The sequence below is a fragment of the Mus caroli genome, chromosome 12, assembly GCF_900094665.2.
Source record: "Mus caroli chromosome 12, CAROLI_EIJ_v1.1, whole genome shotgun sequence".
NCBI classification, from domain to species: domain Eukaryota; kingdom Metazoa; phylum Chordata; class Mammalia; order Rodentia; family Muridae; genus Mus; species Mus caroli.
In genome coordinates this window covers 32431513-32443753 of record NC_034581.1, presented here as the reverse complement: position 1 = coordinate 32443753, position 12241 = coordinate 32431513, and the positions used below count along the sequence as shown (strand labels likewise).

The window sequence follows — 12241 nt, the reverse complement described above, 5'->3', positions numbered from 1 at the left end:
AGTACTACGCATGAAGAGCTCAATCAATCATCTCTATTAATCCTTAAAACAGCCCTGCAACTGTTCTACGATAGAGAGGCCGAAAGACAAAAATTGCTAAGTACTTTGCTACAAAGTGGTGGCCGCCGCCAGAACTTCAACTCAAGTTTGCTGACTTTACAGTCAGTGGTCTCAATCTTGGCCCCAAACTCCCTCTGTTAGAGGAATGAAACAGCTCAGTGCAAAGAGTTGAGTGCAATGAAATGTTCTGCCACGTTGTCTCTCACAGAGTGGGAACTCCACTTAGCCATTCCTTTTCTCAAGAGAGCCATCAGGGATCTCACTATGTTAGAGTGAACGATCAACATTTTGTCAAGCGTGGTGGTGGCACATGCATTTAATCCCAGCACTAGAGAGGCAGCAGTGGGTGGATCTCTGTGAGTTCAAGACCAGCCTGGTCTACATAACTCCAGGACAGCCAGAGCTATATAATGAGAACCTGCTTCAAAAATCCAAACTAAATAAAGAATGGAACAGGAAACTGAGAATAACTCACCGTGAAGTTATGGTAAACACTCACCCACAAAGGCTGCCATCTGGGCAGCAGTTCTTCCCACCGAGTTCACAACATCGGTCTCTGCGCCTGCTTCCAGCATGACCCAAGTGATGTCTTTATTACCTAGAGTTACAGGAACCAAATCAGTGAAATGCACAATCGAAACCTCTTGCAAAATTGTGTGCCTTCTCCTCTCTCTCAGGTCCTCTCCCTGACTTTTAAGTTTCTATCATGTATTTACTTTCATTTTTCCAAAAATGAGTCATAACAGTGCAACAAAATGAAGTATAGTAAATCTACTTAGTCAATCTAATTTCCTAAAAAGTCCATTTGGTAAACAAGGTATGGAATTGCATATCACTATTAACCTTGAAAGAGTATGTTTGCATAATGATAATGCTTAGTATAACATCAAAACATACATACAAAATTATCAATAACAAAGACAAGAGAAAATGAGCAGAAGTGCTCCCTAGAGCACCGCTGACTCGTTCCTTCTCTCACACCTACAGACCTCAGGGGCATTAAACTCCGGGCTCTTCCTGCAGAGTTCTGTGTAAACATCTCTAGTTTGCTCTCAGTTTTCCAAATCATGAGAGATATTTTACTAATATTATCTCCATTGAGTGAGCAGCAATTTTGGTTCATTTTTACAAGAATGAACCATGTATTCTTTTTTTTTTTTTAAGAACAATACCTAGAACATGTAGATGAAGGCTGTGTGCATTTTAAAGGCAGATTGCCAGGTAATCATGCAGTTAGAGGAGACTGAATACATTCCACAAAACAGCGCAAAATTCCCAGGCATGCCCACTTTAGCTGTTGCCATTATAGTAAATGCAAACATAATCATGTGTACTCCAGTGTTGACCTCTTTGATTAACGCTGAAAACATTTTACATATTGAACACCTGGCTTTATTTCTTTTATTCCCTGTCCAGTTGTCTATTATGGTATTTGTCTAGTTGATTTATAAAACCTCCTTATAGATAGCAATGAGACCAAGATATACAATAAATATTTTTTCTTTGCTTTTATTTGTATGTTAACTCTATACATACAGTATTCCATTTATGGAAATGTAAATGGGGGGCATTTAGAGGGTAATGTAAAAACCTAGTACAGTGGAAATTCCCTGGAATCTATAAGGGTGACCCTGGCAAAGATGACTAGTAATGGTGGATATGGACCCTGAACTGGACATTTTCTGTAACCAGGACTTCAGTGGTGAGACAGGGATACCAATCCAGCCACAAAACCTTGGGGCTACAATTTGTTCTGACTGAAGGCAGTGCAGAGCTTGTGAAAGTGGCCAACCAATGACTGGCCCAGCTTGAGACTCATGCCACAAGAGGGACACTTCCTGGATGGATGGCTAGGAACAAGAGGCTGGATAGCCCAGAGACCTAGCATAGAACCAATATGTTTGGAAAGAAAAATCAATGAAATGATTCCTAATAAATGCTATTCTGCTATACTCATCGATTAGTGCCTAACCCAGTCATCCTCAGAAAAGGCTTCCTTTGGCAGCCGATTGGAGCAGATGCAGAGACGCACACACAGACATTAGGGAGAGCCCAGAGAGATCTACTGGAGGGGAGGAGGAAGGATTGTAGGAGCCAGACGGGACGAGGACACCAGGAGAACATGGCCTACAGAATCAACTAAGCAGGACTCATAGAGACTCCGAGACTGGAGGGGCAATCATGGAGCCTGCATGGATCTGTGCTAGGTCCTCTGCCAACATGTTGTGGTTGTCCTTGTGGGACTCCAAACAGTGGGAGTGGGGGCGTCTCGTGACTCTTTTGCCTGTGCTTGGGACCCTTTACTTCTTACTGGGTTGCCCATTGAGCCTTGATAGGAGAGTCTGTGCCTCATCTTATTGTATCTTCTTGTGCAGCCTTTGGTTGCTATCCCTGGGAAGTCTGCTGTGTTCTGAAGGGAAATGGAGGAAGAGTGGATCTGAGGGAGAGGGAGAGAGACTGAAAGGAATGGTGAGGGGGAAACGATGGTCAGGATGTATTGTATGAGGGAATAATAAAGACAAAGTCTATGCAATTAATCACTTAATTAATTAATTAATTAGTCACTGATGTCCTTTTTGCTTATAAAGAGTTATTATTAATAATAATAATAATTATTATTAATTTACGTGTATATGCCTGTAATCATTTACTGTACATGAGTGCAGGTACCCATGGAAGCAAAAGGACATTGATCCCCTGTAGCCTGAGTGACAGGCAGTTGTGAGTCAAATTGCAAGGATCAAGAACAAACCAAATGCTGTAGTACAGCAACAAAAAAATACACAGCTTAACTGCTCAAGAGAGGGAAGGCTGAGGGCTACTGTCAGATCTTCAACACCGAGACCCTGTGCCCAAGACTGCACCAGGCCTACCAAGAAAAGCTGTCAACAGCAGCATCATAAGACTCAAAAGATCAATCACTCATTCTTGGTTGGTCCTCATCCAAGAGAAAGATGGAGGCAGGTTGTTACCACAAGATGTTTTTAAAGATACAGTAAAATGAAAGTCTCTAAGAAAAATGGTCTTCCTTAGGACATGACGGGGTCACATATGAGCTCTAGCAGAACTGCGTGTGAGCTGTAACCTCTGTGGACACTTGTCTGAATTCTCACCAGGGAATGAATGGAGGGATAGGCTAGGTCACTGGAGGATGTTTAGGTTTTGTGGTATATAAGCCTCTGGGGGTTAATGGGAATAAAGATGAAGAATAATTAAAACATGAAGAACAAAGAAAAAAATAGCCAAACAAACAAGCACCCCAAGGCCAAGAATGATGAAGATTAATGGAGCCCTGAGTCCACTTCGTTGTGGTTCCTTGAGTCACATCAGGAATCACCACACAGGGCTGGTGAGATGGCTCAGTGGGTAAGAGCACCCGACTACTCTTCTGAAGGTCCAGAGTTCAAATCCCAGCAACCACATGGTGGCTCACAACCATCCGTAACGAGATCTGGCGCCCTCTTCTGGACTGTCTGAAGACATCTACAGGGCTGGTGAGATGGCTCAGCAGGTAAGAGCACCCGACTGCTCTTCCAAAGGTCTTGAGTTCGAATCCCAGCGACCACATGGTGGCTCACAACCATCTGTAACAAGATCTGACTCCCTCTTCTGGTGTGTCTGAAGACAACTACAGTGTACTTACATATAATAAATAAANAAATCTTTAAAAAAAAAAAAAAAGACATCTACAGTGTACTTAACATATAATAAATAAATAAATCTTTAAAAAAAAAAGGAATCACCACACAGATGGATAAAGCACTATACCACAGACGTTGACTTGTCAACCACCACCCCTCCCTAGCCCGCTGCCTCTACGCATGCTCCCTACAGGAGTACAGGCCGAGTAGACCTACCTATTGGGAAGAACTCCGAACATTTTCCCAGGGTAGAATTCTGGCTAGTCTGAAAAGGGCCCCTCTTTTAAGGATTGCGAGAAAATAGGCCCTGCAACTTTATTTAATATTGGCAGCATCTGAGGAGTAAACTTAGCTCCGTGAGCTGGACGGTTGAATACAGGAGTTAAACCAATTGCTCCAATTCCTTCCATTATATCAGCTTGGCCAAATCGTTGAATTGTCAGTGGGGCCAATCCCAGGGTTCCATCTGGCATCATAGTGCCAGTTCTGGAGGAGCTGGGGTACCAGCTACCAGGGGAGCAGGGGAAATGGCGCCTCTACTGTTTATGCCCGTAGCATCTCCCATAGCCGGTTAGCCTATCCATAACCCTTGTTCTCTTGCATCTGGGAAGGGTTCCCTTAAATCCCTTCTGTTGTTGTCTTTTTTTTTTTTTTTTTCACAGCACCTGCGCTCCTCCTCCTGCCTGAGTTCTCACTGCTTTCATTTCTTGGTTATGCAGCGCCTCTATTCTCCGAAGTTCTTCTAGACGCCTCATCAAACCCTGCCTCATTAGCAGAAACTCATGGTTATAGCATTCTGTACCCATCCCCAGCTCACTTGACCCCCCTGCTGCTTCTCCATCTTAGGGAGCGCCTTCCAGTGGGCGATATAATAATACTCAGACCGAGGCTGTGCACATCTAGGAGGCAGCTCTCGCTCCTTGTGAAATTTCTGGGGAGTTTTATAACCAGCTTCTCTGGAAGTCCCTCTTCATCACGTCTCTTGGTTCCAGTCACAGCCTAAAGGAGACTTCATAGACTCTGTCCAGACTTTCTGAGCAGCTGCCTTTCCTGAGGGACTTCTTTGGTCATCCACAATGACTAGAGCCCTCCCCTCCTGGCCAACACAGAAACAACTTCTTCAAGTGATTCTTTGGACACATACTGAGGAGGATTGCGGCCAGTACAAGATACACTGTGATAAGCAAAGCAGACTCCATAGAGTGGCATATTGTCTAGCTCCACTTTGGGAAATTCCACTCGGGTTCATGTTTCCAAGTGGGTAAAACCAACAAAGCCTTTACCCTTATGAATGGAAATTTCACCTGCTTTTCCGTATTTTTCAGAAACTTTCCTCACTTCCTCCTCAGTGACATCAGGGGAAGGCTGACCACAAAGAGATAGCTATGCTGGGTAAGGGTCTCTCCTGGTTTCCTAAAATTCTTCAGTTCCATAGTCAAGCCTTCATTCTGACCGCTGGCCTGGTCACAGGTACTGGGGTGTGTGTGTGTGTGTGTGTGTGTGTGTGTGTGTCTGCTGTGGTGATATTGATGATGCTTTCTTGGAGTACAGTTCTGCTCCTCCAAGTTCGAGGTGTTCTTGCTCTGCATTTTTGCACCCCTTTGCCCACAGTTATTTGTTCAGACTAACAGACTAACAGCAATGTTGCATGGTCTGCACTGTCCCTAGTAGACATTCTTGACTGCTGAGCTATCAACCCTGGTGTTTTTATTATTTATGGGTTCGTTATCATATGTACCACCTAGAAATGGTTTTGTGCCCCACAGTTATTATATATACATAAATAAATTATATATACATATATTTAGTAAATATATATTGTGCCTTTAAAATCAGAGCTTATTATACGACATCTCTATTTTCTGAAAGGCCTACAAACAGCTGGGCAGGTATTGCACACCTTTAACCCCAGCTCTCAGGATTTCTGTGAATTCCAGGCTAGCCTGATCTATAGAGTGAGTTCCAGGACAGCCAAGGCTATACAGAGAAATCCTGTCTTGAAAAACACACAAAAAAAAGGGGAAGATGGAGAGGGAAGGAGGAAGTGGAGGGAGGAGGGGAAAGAGAGAGAGCCTCAATAACTTACACCCTATTATTTATTTATTTATTTATTTTTGGTTTTTCGAGACAGGGTTTCTCTGTATAGCCCTGGCTGTCTTGGAACTCACTCTTTAGACCAGGCTGGCCTCGAACTCAGAAATCTGCCTGCCTCTGCCTCCTGAGTGCTAGGATTAAAGATGTGTGCCGCCACGCCCAGCCTATTTTATTTTATATGATAGTTTTCAATTATTTTATTCAGTAAGGCGGTTTGCAAGCACGTAAGGGTAAGTTCCCCTATGGATGATCGCAGGGATGATTGATCCATCAAGCTAATGGCCAGCACTATCATGGCAGCTCTTTTGTCAAAAGACCACAAAAAGGTTTGGATTTCACTAAAATGTAAAGATCTAGACTCAAAGAAGCTACTTTGAAAGAAGAAATGCTGAGAGAAACACCTGACTGGAAGTCACTCAAGGAACAGGTCCCTGGGCTGGCAAGATGATGGTTAAGTGGGTCAGAGCGCTTGCTGCCAAGCCTGAGGCCTGGAGTTCAATCCACATGGTGGGAGTAGGGAACAGACTCGTGCATGTTGTTCTCCGACCTGCAGACCTGTGCTGTGGTAGGAGCCAATAACCCCGCCCCCCACTCCGCCCCGAACCACAAGAAACGTGTTAAAAACAGAAAAGAAACAGGTCACTAACTCCATAACTTGTTTCAGGCGTTATAGCTCTTATTTATTTTATTTTATTTATTTGCTGGTTTGTTTGTTTCAGTTTCTCAAGACAGGGTTTCTCTGTGTTGTGGAATTTGCTCTGTAGACAAGCTGGCCTCAAACTCAGAGATCCACCTGCCTTTGCCTCCCTCCCGAGTGCTGGGATTAAAAGTGTGCACCACCACTGCCTGGCTGTTATCGCTTTCCAACAGTCAATTCTCACCACTGATTTCTATTAAACTTCTAGAAATTCCTAAAGTAAGACACGCACTGAATTTAAAATATACGCACATTGAGACTGTACAGGTAATTCACACCGATAACGTAGACACTAAAACTTTACCGGAAAGCGCAGCAAACATGAGGGCTGTGTACCCGTGCTCATGCTGATGGCAACTGGCGTCAGCTCCATGGCGCAGGAGGAGCTTGCACATCTCGAGTTTCCCTTTATAGGCTGCATGCATCAAAGGAGTCATTCCATTCTTCAAGAGGAAGGGGAAATATTAATCATGGCCATTTCCATCTTCATGACGCATACACACAAACATCAATTAATAAAATCATCTCTAAAAAAAATCTATAAAATATATGTATTTCCTCTCTTAGATCTTACCTCAACTTCTGAGAGGAACAAATCATTTATAACAGATTAGCAAACAGAAAAGATATGTTTCACCTCATAGACCATCAAAGAAGTAGAGCGAAGATCAGAACCTAGACAGCCTGAAGTCCTCATCTTCCCAACACACTTGTCTCCTTAAGACGCAAATGAACAAACAGGTATGCAAACAAAAGAAAAACAAAGATGAGAGGCCACACATTCAAGGCCTGTCTGAGCCATACCTAGGTAACGTAGTGAGACCTGATCTTAAAATGAAAAGCAAAACAAGGGTTTAGAATGTAGCTTCATGGTGCAGTACTTGCCTAACGCGTGCAAGGTCCTAGGTTCAACTTCGAGTATCAAACCAAAAATGAGAAATCTGAAACCATCTTAGATAAAGGAAAGCTGAATGAGATGCAGTACATTTGTGACACACAAGTATAGAGCTATTCAATGTGTGAATATGGAGACAGTGAGAGGCCTCACTGGGGAAAAGTGTTTGCCACCATGCCTGGCTTCCTGAATTTGATCACCAGCACCCACTTGGTAGGAGAGAACCAACTTCAAAAAGCTGTTCTTTGAGCACACGTGCCCCCATACATACAGATATAGACACAAAATAAACAAAGAAGATGAAGATTTCAAAATTTTTTAGAGGGGATAAAGAGACGGCTCAGAGGTTAAGATTGCTTACTGCCCTTCCAGGGAACCTGAGCGCACATCAGATACTCAAAACTGTTGTGACTCTAGATCCAGGAGACCCAATGTGTTTTCTCTCTCTCTCTCTCTCTCTCTCATACACACACACACACACACACACACACACAAAATAAATTTAAAATTTTAAATGAGTATATCTATGTATAGTGAATTGGAAATTCTCAGACTACTGCCAATGAGAAAAAGCAGACCTGGGATATTATTTGCTGTTGTGACATCATATCTCAAAACAAAGATCCTCAAATCACACACATATTTAAATACACTATGATTTGATTACATATGATTACAAACATACTTGGCGATATTTAGACTAGACTGAATTGGTTGGCCTCCACATCTGTTTGTGTTAACCTAATGAAGTAACAATATCACAGCATACATATGGTTCTGTTATATCTTATATATGACCCCTTCATGTCCTAAGGAAGACATTTTCTCTTATAGATTTTCACTTTAGTATATCTTTTAAAAAAAAATCTTGTTGTAACTGGCCTTCACCTTTTTCTTCGGTAAGGACTATCCAAGAATGAATGATGCTGCTATTCACAGCTTTTCTCAAAAGGCCTGATGCAGTCTTTGGCACAGGGTTGCTGTGTTGAAGGTCTGACAGTATCCCTTAGCCTTGCCTATCTTCAGTCATTAAGATACACATTTTTTATTGCTATACTGTATTTGATTTGTTCCTGACACCTTCAATTTAAAATTTATAATTAATGGGATATAGGATACATAATTCTTCAGTTTTTTTTAAGTAACATTGCTCCAAAAGTATAATTTAAAACAAAATTTACAAATTAAACAAAGCTTCAAAATTTAATAAAAAAATATAAGTAAAAATAGTTTCCTTGATTTATTTTATCCCAAAGAATTTTCTTTCAATGAAAAATAATGATGTGTGACTTTAATCCTAGCAAAGGCAGAGGCAGAAAAATCTCTTATGAGTTCCACACCAGCCAGGGCTACGACGTAGTAAGACCCTGTTTCAAATTAAAAGAAAAAGAGGAAAAAATATTTTTCTTTCTGTTAATGAAATCGTAATGACTTTATGAGGTATGTGGTTTAAATTTAAGAATGAGACGGGTACTAAGCTGGCTCAGCTCACAATCATAAATATCCTAGCCCTAAGTAAACGTAGTTCATCCATTGTTTTGAACATCCATTCTTGAGATGTCTTTAAGTAAATTATTCCTTCACTAGATAATTTTGGCTTTTTATCCATTCTGTTGGATTTCTTCTCTTGCACTCAACAGTAAAGATTCTCCTTTCCCTCCTGTGTCCCTGAAATTGTCCTTTCTTTCTACCTTGCCTTTGACAACAGAACCAGAGGCTGAGTTCTCTTGGGTGACTGTTTTCCTGGTTAATCAGTAGGAGTAATCAAAACTTCTTGGGACTAAGAAGAGGAAAATAAGGAGACTATACAATATGAAGACCCCATTAATTGGGTGTTTATACAGTGAATACTTGTCCTGGGTTTGATCTGCTGTTCCAAGACAACAACAACTCCTACATATGTGCGCACGTGTGTGTGTGTGTGTGTGTGTGTGTGTGTGTATACACATACATGTGCATGTGGGTTTAAGTCATGAAACTAGGCAAGGAGCCTCGAGAGAGGGAAGGTCTTTGAGGAAGAAGAGAGGTTAATAAAATATGTGAAAAAAAAATACTGGGAGTAAAAGAAGAGGAGAAAGATTGAGGTAAGATGATCAACCAAAACAAAACAAAAAAAACAAAAAACAAAAAACCCCTTTATGTCTTATTTTGCAAATGGTGCTGTTCTTATGCTTTGGCTGTTAGTCACTTCTGCCTATTTTCATACCAGCCTCTCTTTATTTCTCACCCCTTCTCATTTTAAAGTGCCATCTCCCTCTTTCTTCATCTTTATTCTCTTGTTCTTTCTCTTTTACCAGTAGCTGCCTTAGTAAGATTCGATTTTAGGGCCCTAAACCAAGAAAGCCTCTTTCCAAAAGCATGAAGAGCTCTCTTTACGCTCGGTGTGTGGACCAGCTGACCGCCATACCCACATGGGATGTGTACTTTGCCAGTATCATCATCCCAGGCTATTACAATCTGAGAAAAGTTAGACTAGCTCTTTGGAACTCTGGATGTCATTCCTCCTACCTTGTCTCTTAATTTCACTTTGCATCACTCAAATGGGGGACAATGCAAAGGGGAATTATAAATTCCCAAGGCAGTGATTACCATGCATTATGTTGGTTCTAATGTTACACTTTATGACTCATGGAAAAAAAAAACCTGGAGTAATATTAACACACTTCTACATCCTAAGATAAAAGCTTCTACACTAGCCTTTCTAGCTGTTTTCATAGCATATCAGTGTAAAACAGTAACAACAACCCTCAAGAAGAGGAGACAAATAACTCAAAGCAGGACAGTTAGAACAGAACAGAACAAAACAAAACAGAATAGTATAACTTACATAATCTACAAGTATGTAAAAGACAGCATTTCCACATTTCCTAAATCAAGATAAAGAACAGCTCCGGGCCAGCCAGTGCTGTATAATAAGACCTTGCCTCAAAAACAAACAAACAAAACAACAACAAACAAACAAACAAAAAAACCTTAAACAGCAAAATTATTTGAAGGCAAACATCTTTAATTACATAACTTTGTCCCACAGCTTGGAAAACCAAGACAGGAGGACCAACAGTTCAAAGGGTATCCTAATCTATATAGAATTAAGACCCTATCTCATAAACACAACAATAAAATTAAAAAAGAAGAAAGAAAGAGGAAGGAAGGAGGGAAGGAGGGAAGAAAGGAAGAAAGGGAGGGAGGGAGGGAGGGAGAAAGAAAGGAAGAAAGGGAGGGAGGGAGGGAGGAAGGAAGAAAGGGGGGAGGGAGAAGAGAGAGAAAGAGAGAGAGAGAGAGATGAAGGGAAGGAGAAGGGAAGAAGAGGGGTCCTACAATTTGAGCTTAATTTGCACTTAATTTGGTTGCTCATAAGTTTAATTAAGTTTTCATTGTATCTAATCTTGGTTTAAGTAGTATAACCTGAGTATAACAGCCTACAAACCAACTTCTATTGAAAAAATCTTAGCTGGGCGGTGGTGGCACACGCCTTTAATCCCACCACTCGGGAAGCAGAGGCAGGCGAATTTCTGAGTTCAAGGCCAGCCTGGTCTACAAACTGAGTTCTAGGACAGCCAGGGCTATACAGAGATAACTCTGTCTCGAAAAACAAAACAAACAACAACAACAAAAAACAAAACACACAAGGAAAATTACATTATCCATTTGGGGATGTATATACCTGGTGTGTGTGTGTGTGTGTGTACGCACGCGTGCAAGCACACATGCTCGTATGTGCACATATGCAAGTGTATTTTTGCCTATGTGGAAGCCAAGTATCTTACTCTATTGCTTCCCAGTTTATTTTTAAGCAGTTTCTCACCAACCCCAGAGTTCACTGTCTTGGCTAGACTGGCTGCTGGCCAGTAAGCTCTAGGCATCCCCTGCTTCTGCCACCCCCTCCCTGCATCCTTGCTGGGATTACAGGTGTGTTCCACCATGCCCGGTTTTTACATCTGCACTGGCAATCTGAATTCAGATCCTCAGGCCGGCATGGCAAGCATTTAACCTACTGAGAAATGTCCCCAATGTCTAGGTTACTCATTCTCTCAGGAAGTAAAATGATATATTAATTTTACCTCATCCAAGCAGTTGACATGAACATTCTTACTAGACAAGAGTCTTCCGGCTTCTTGGACGGTACCTTTAAAAGAAGAAAGAAGGAAAGTGGTGAAATGTGAGGTCGTCTCCATGGGGAATTGGTATTAATTAGGCTCCCAAAGCTGCGGGGCTTCCAGACCTGAGGGTCCCTGCCCCCAGCTGGCTTTGATTGGTAACATAGAATGGCTGTACAGCCAATGGCTGGGCAGGGAGATGGAGTCAGGACTTTTAGATTTCAGGGCAAGGGACTGAGGGACAGAGGAAGGAGAGGAGATTGCCTAAGGATCAGATTTAAGAGCTGCAGGAGAGAAATCATACAGCAACGTATGTGGAAAGAGAAAGCAGCCCTGGGGGTTGGTAAAAGGTAAAAGGGCAGCAAGATAAAATACAAACTTAAGCCAGGAATGCCAGAGGGAAGTGTTTGCTAGCCTCAAGGAAGTTTAGAAGTGCTTATCCATTGATTGAGTCAGTGTGTGTGTGTGTGTGTGTGTGTGTGTGTGTGTATGTGTGTGTGTGTCTTTCAATACGTGAATCCAGAGCTCTTGGGCAGGTACAGCCAGCACAAGGGTACAACCCACCAGGAGTCAAAGCAGATTAACTAATCACTGTTACACATCTCTCACTAGAAATAGGGAGGAGGGGGGAAGTCTACTGAGAAGGCAGTCAACTTTAAAGGGCGATCTGAAAAGCCAAGACTAGCCAGGCTGGGCTCTAAGATGCAGAGCACACAGTCCCAAGCATTCCTCCAGAGAAACCATTTTATACAAACTA

General features: G+C 42.0%; 1 protein-coding gene and 1 pseudogene across 1 annotated transcript in view; both read right to left on the bottom strand.

Moving 5' to 3' along the window:
- The window catches only part of Ankmy2 (ankyrin repeat and MYND domain containing 2), a 38170-nt gene that overhangs the window by 19467 nt on the left and 6462 nt on the right, over nt 1-12241 (bottom strand). The window contains exons 2-4 of the mRNA XM_021178934.2: nt 11449-11513; nt 6797-6935; nt 560-658 (exon numbers count right to left, since the gene is read on the bottom strand). Coding sequence (XP_021034593.1) covers nt 560-658; nt 6797-6935; nt 11449-11513 — 303 coding nt within the window. The remainder of the gene's footprint in view (nt 1-559; nt 659-6796; nt 6936-11448; nt 11514-12241) is intronic.
- On the bottom strand, nt 3962-5391 carry LOC110307258 (annotated as a pseudogene).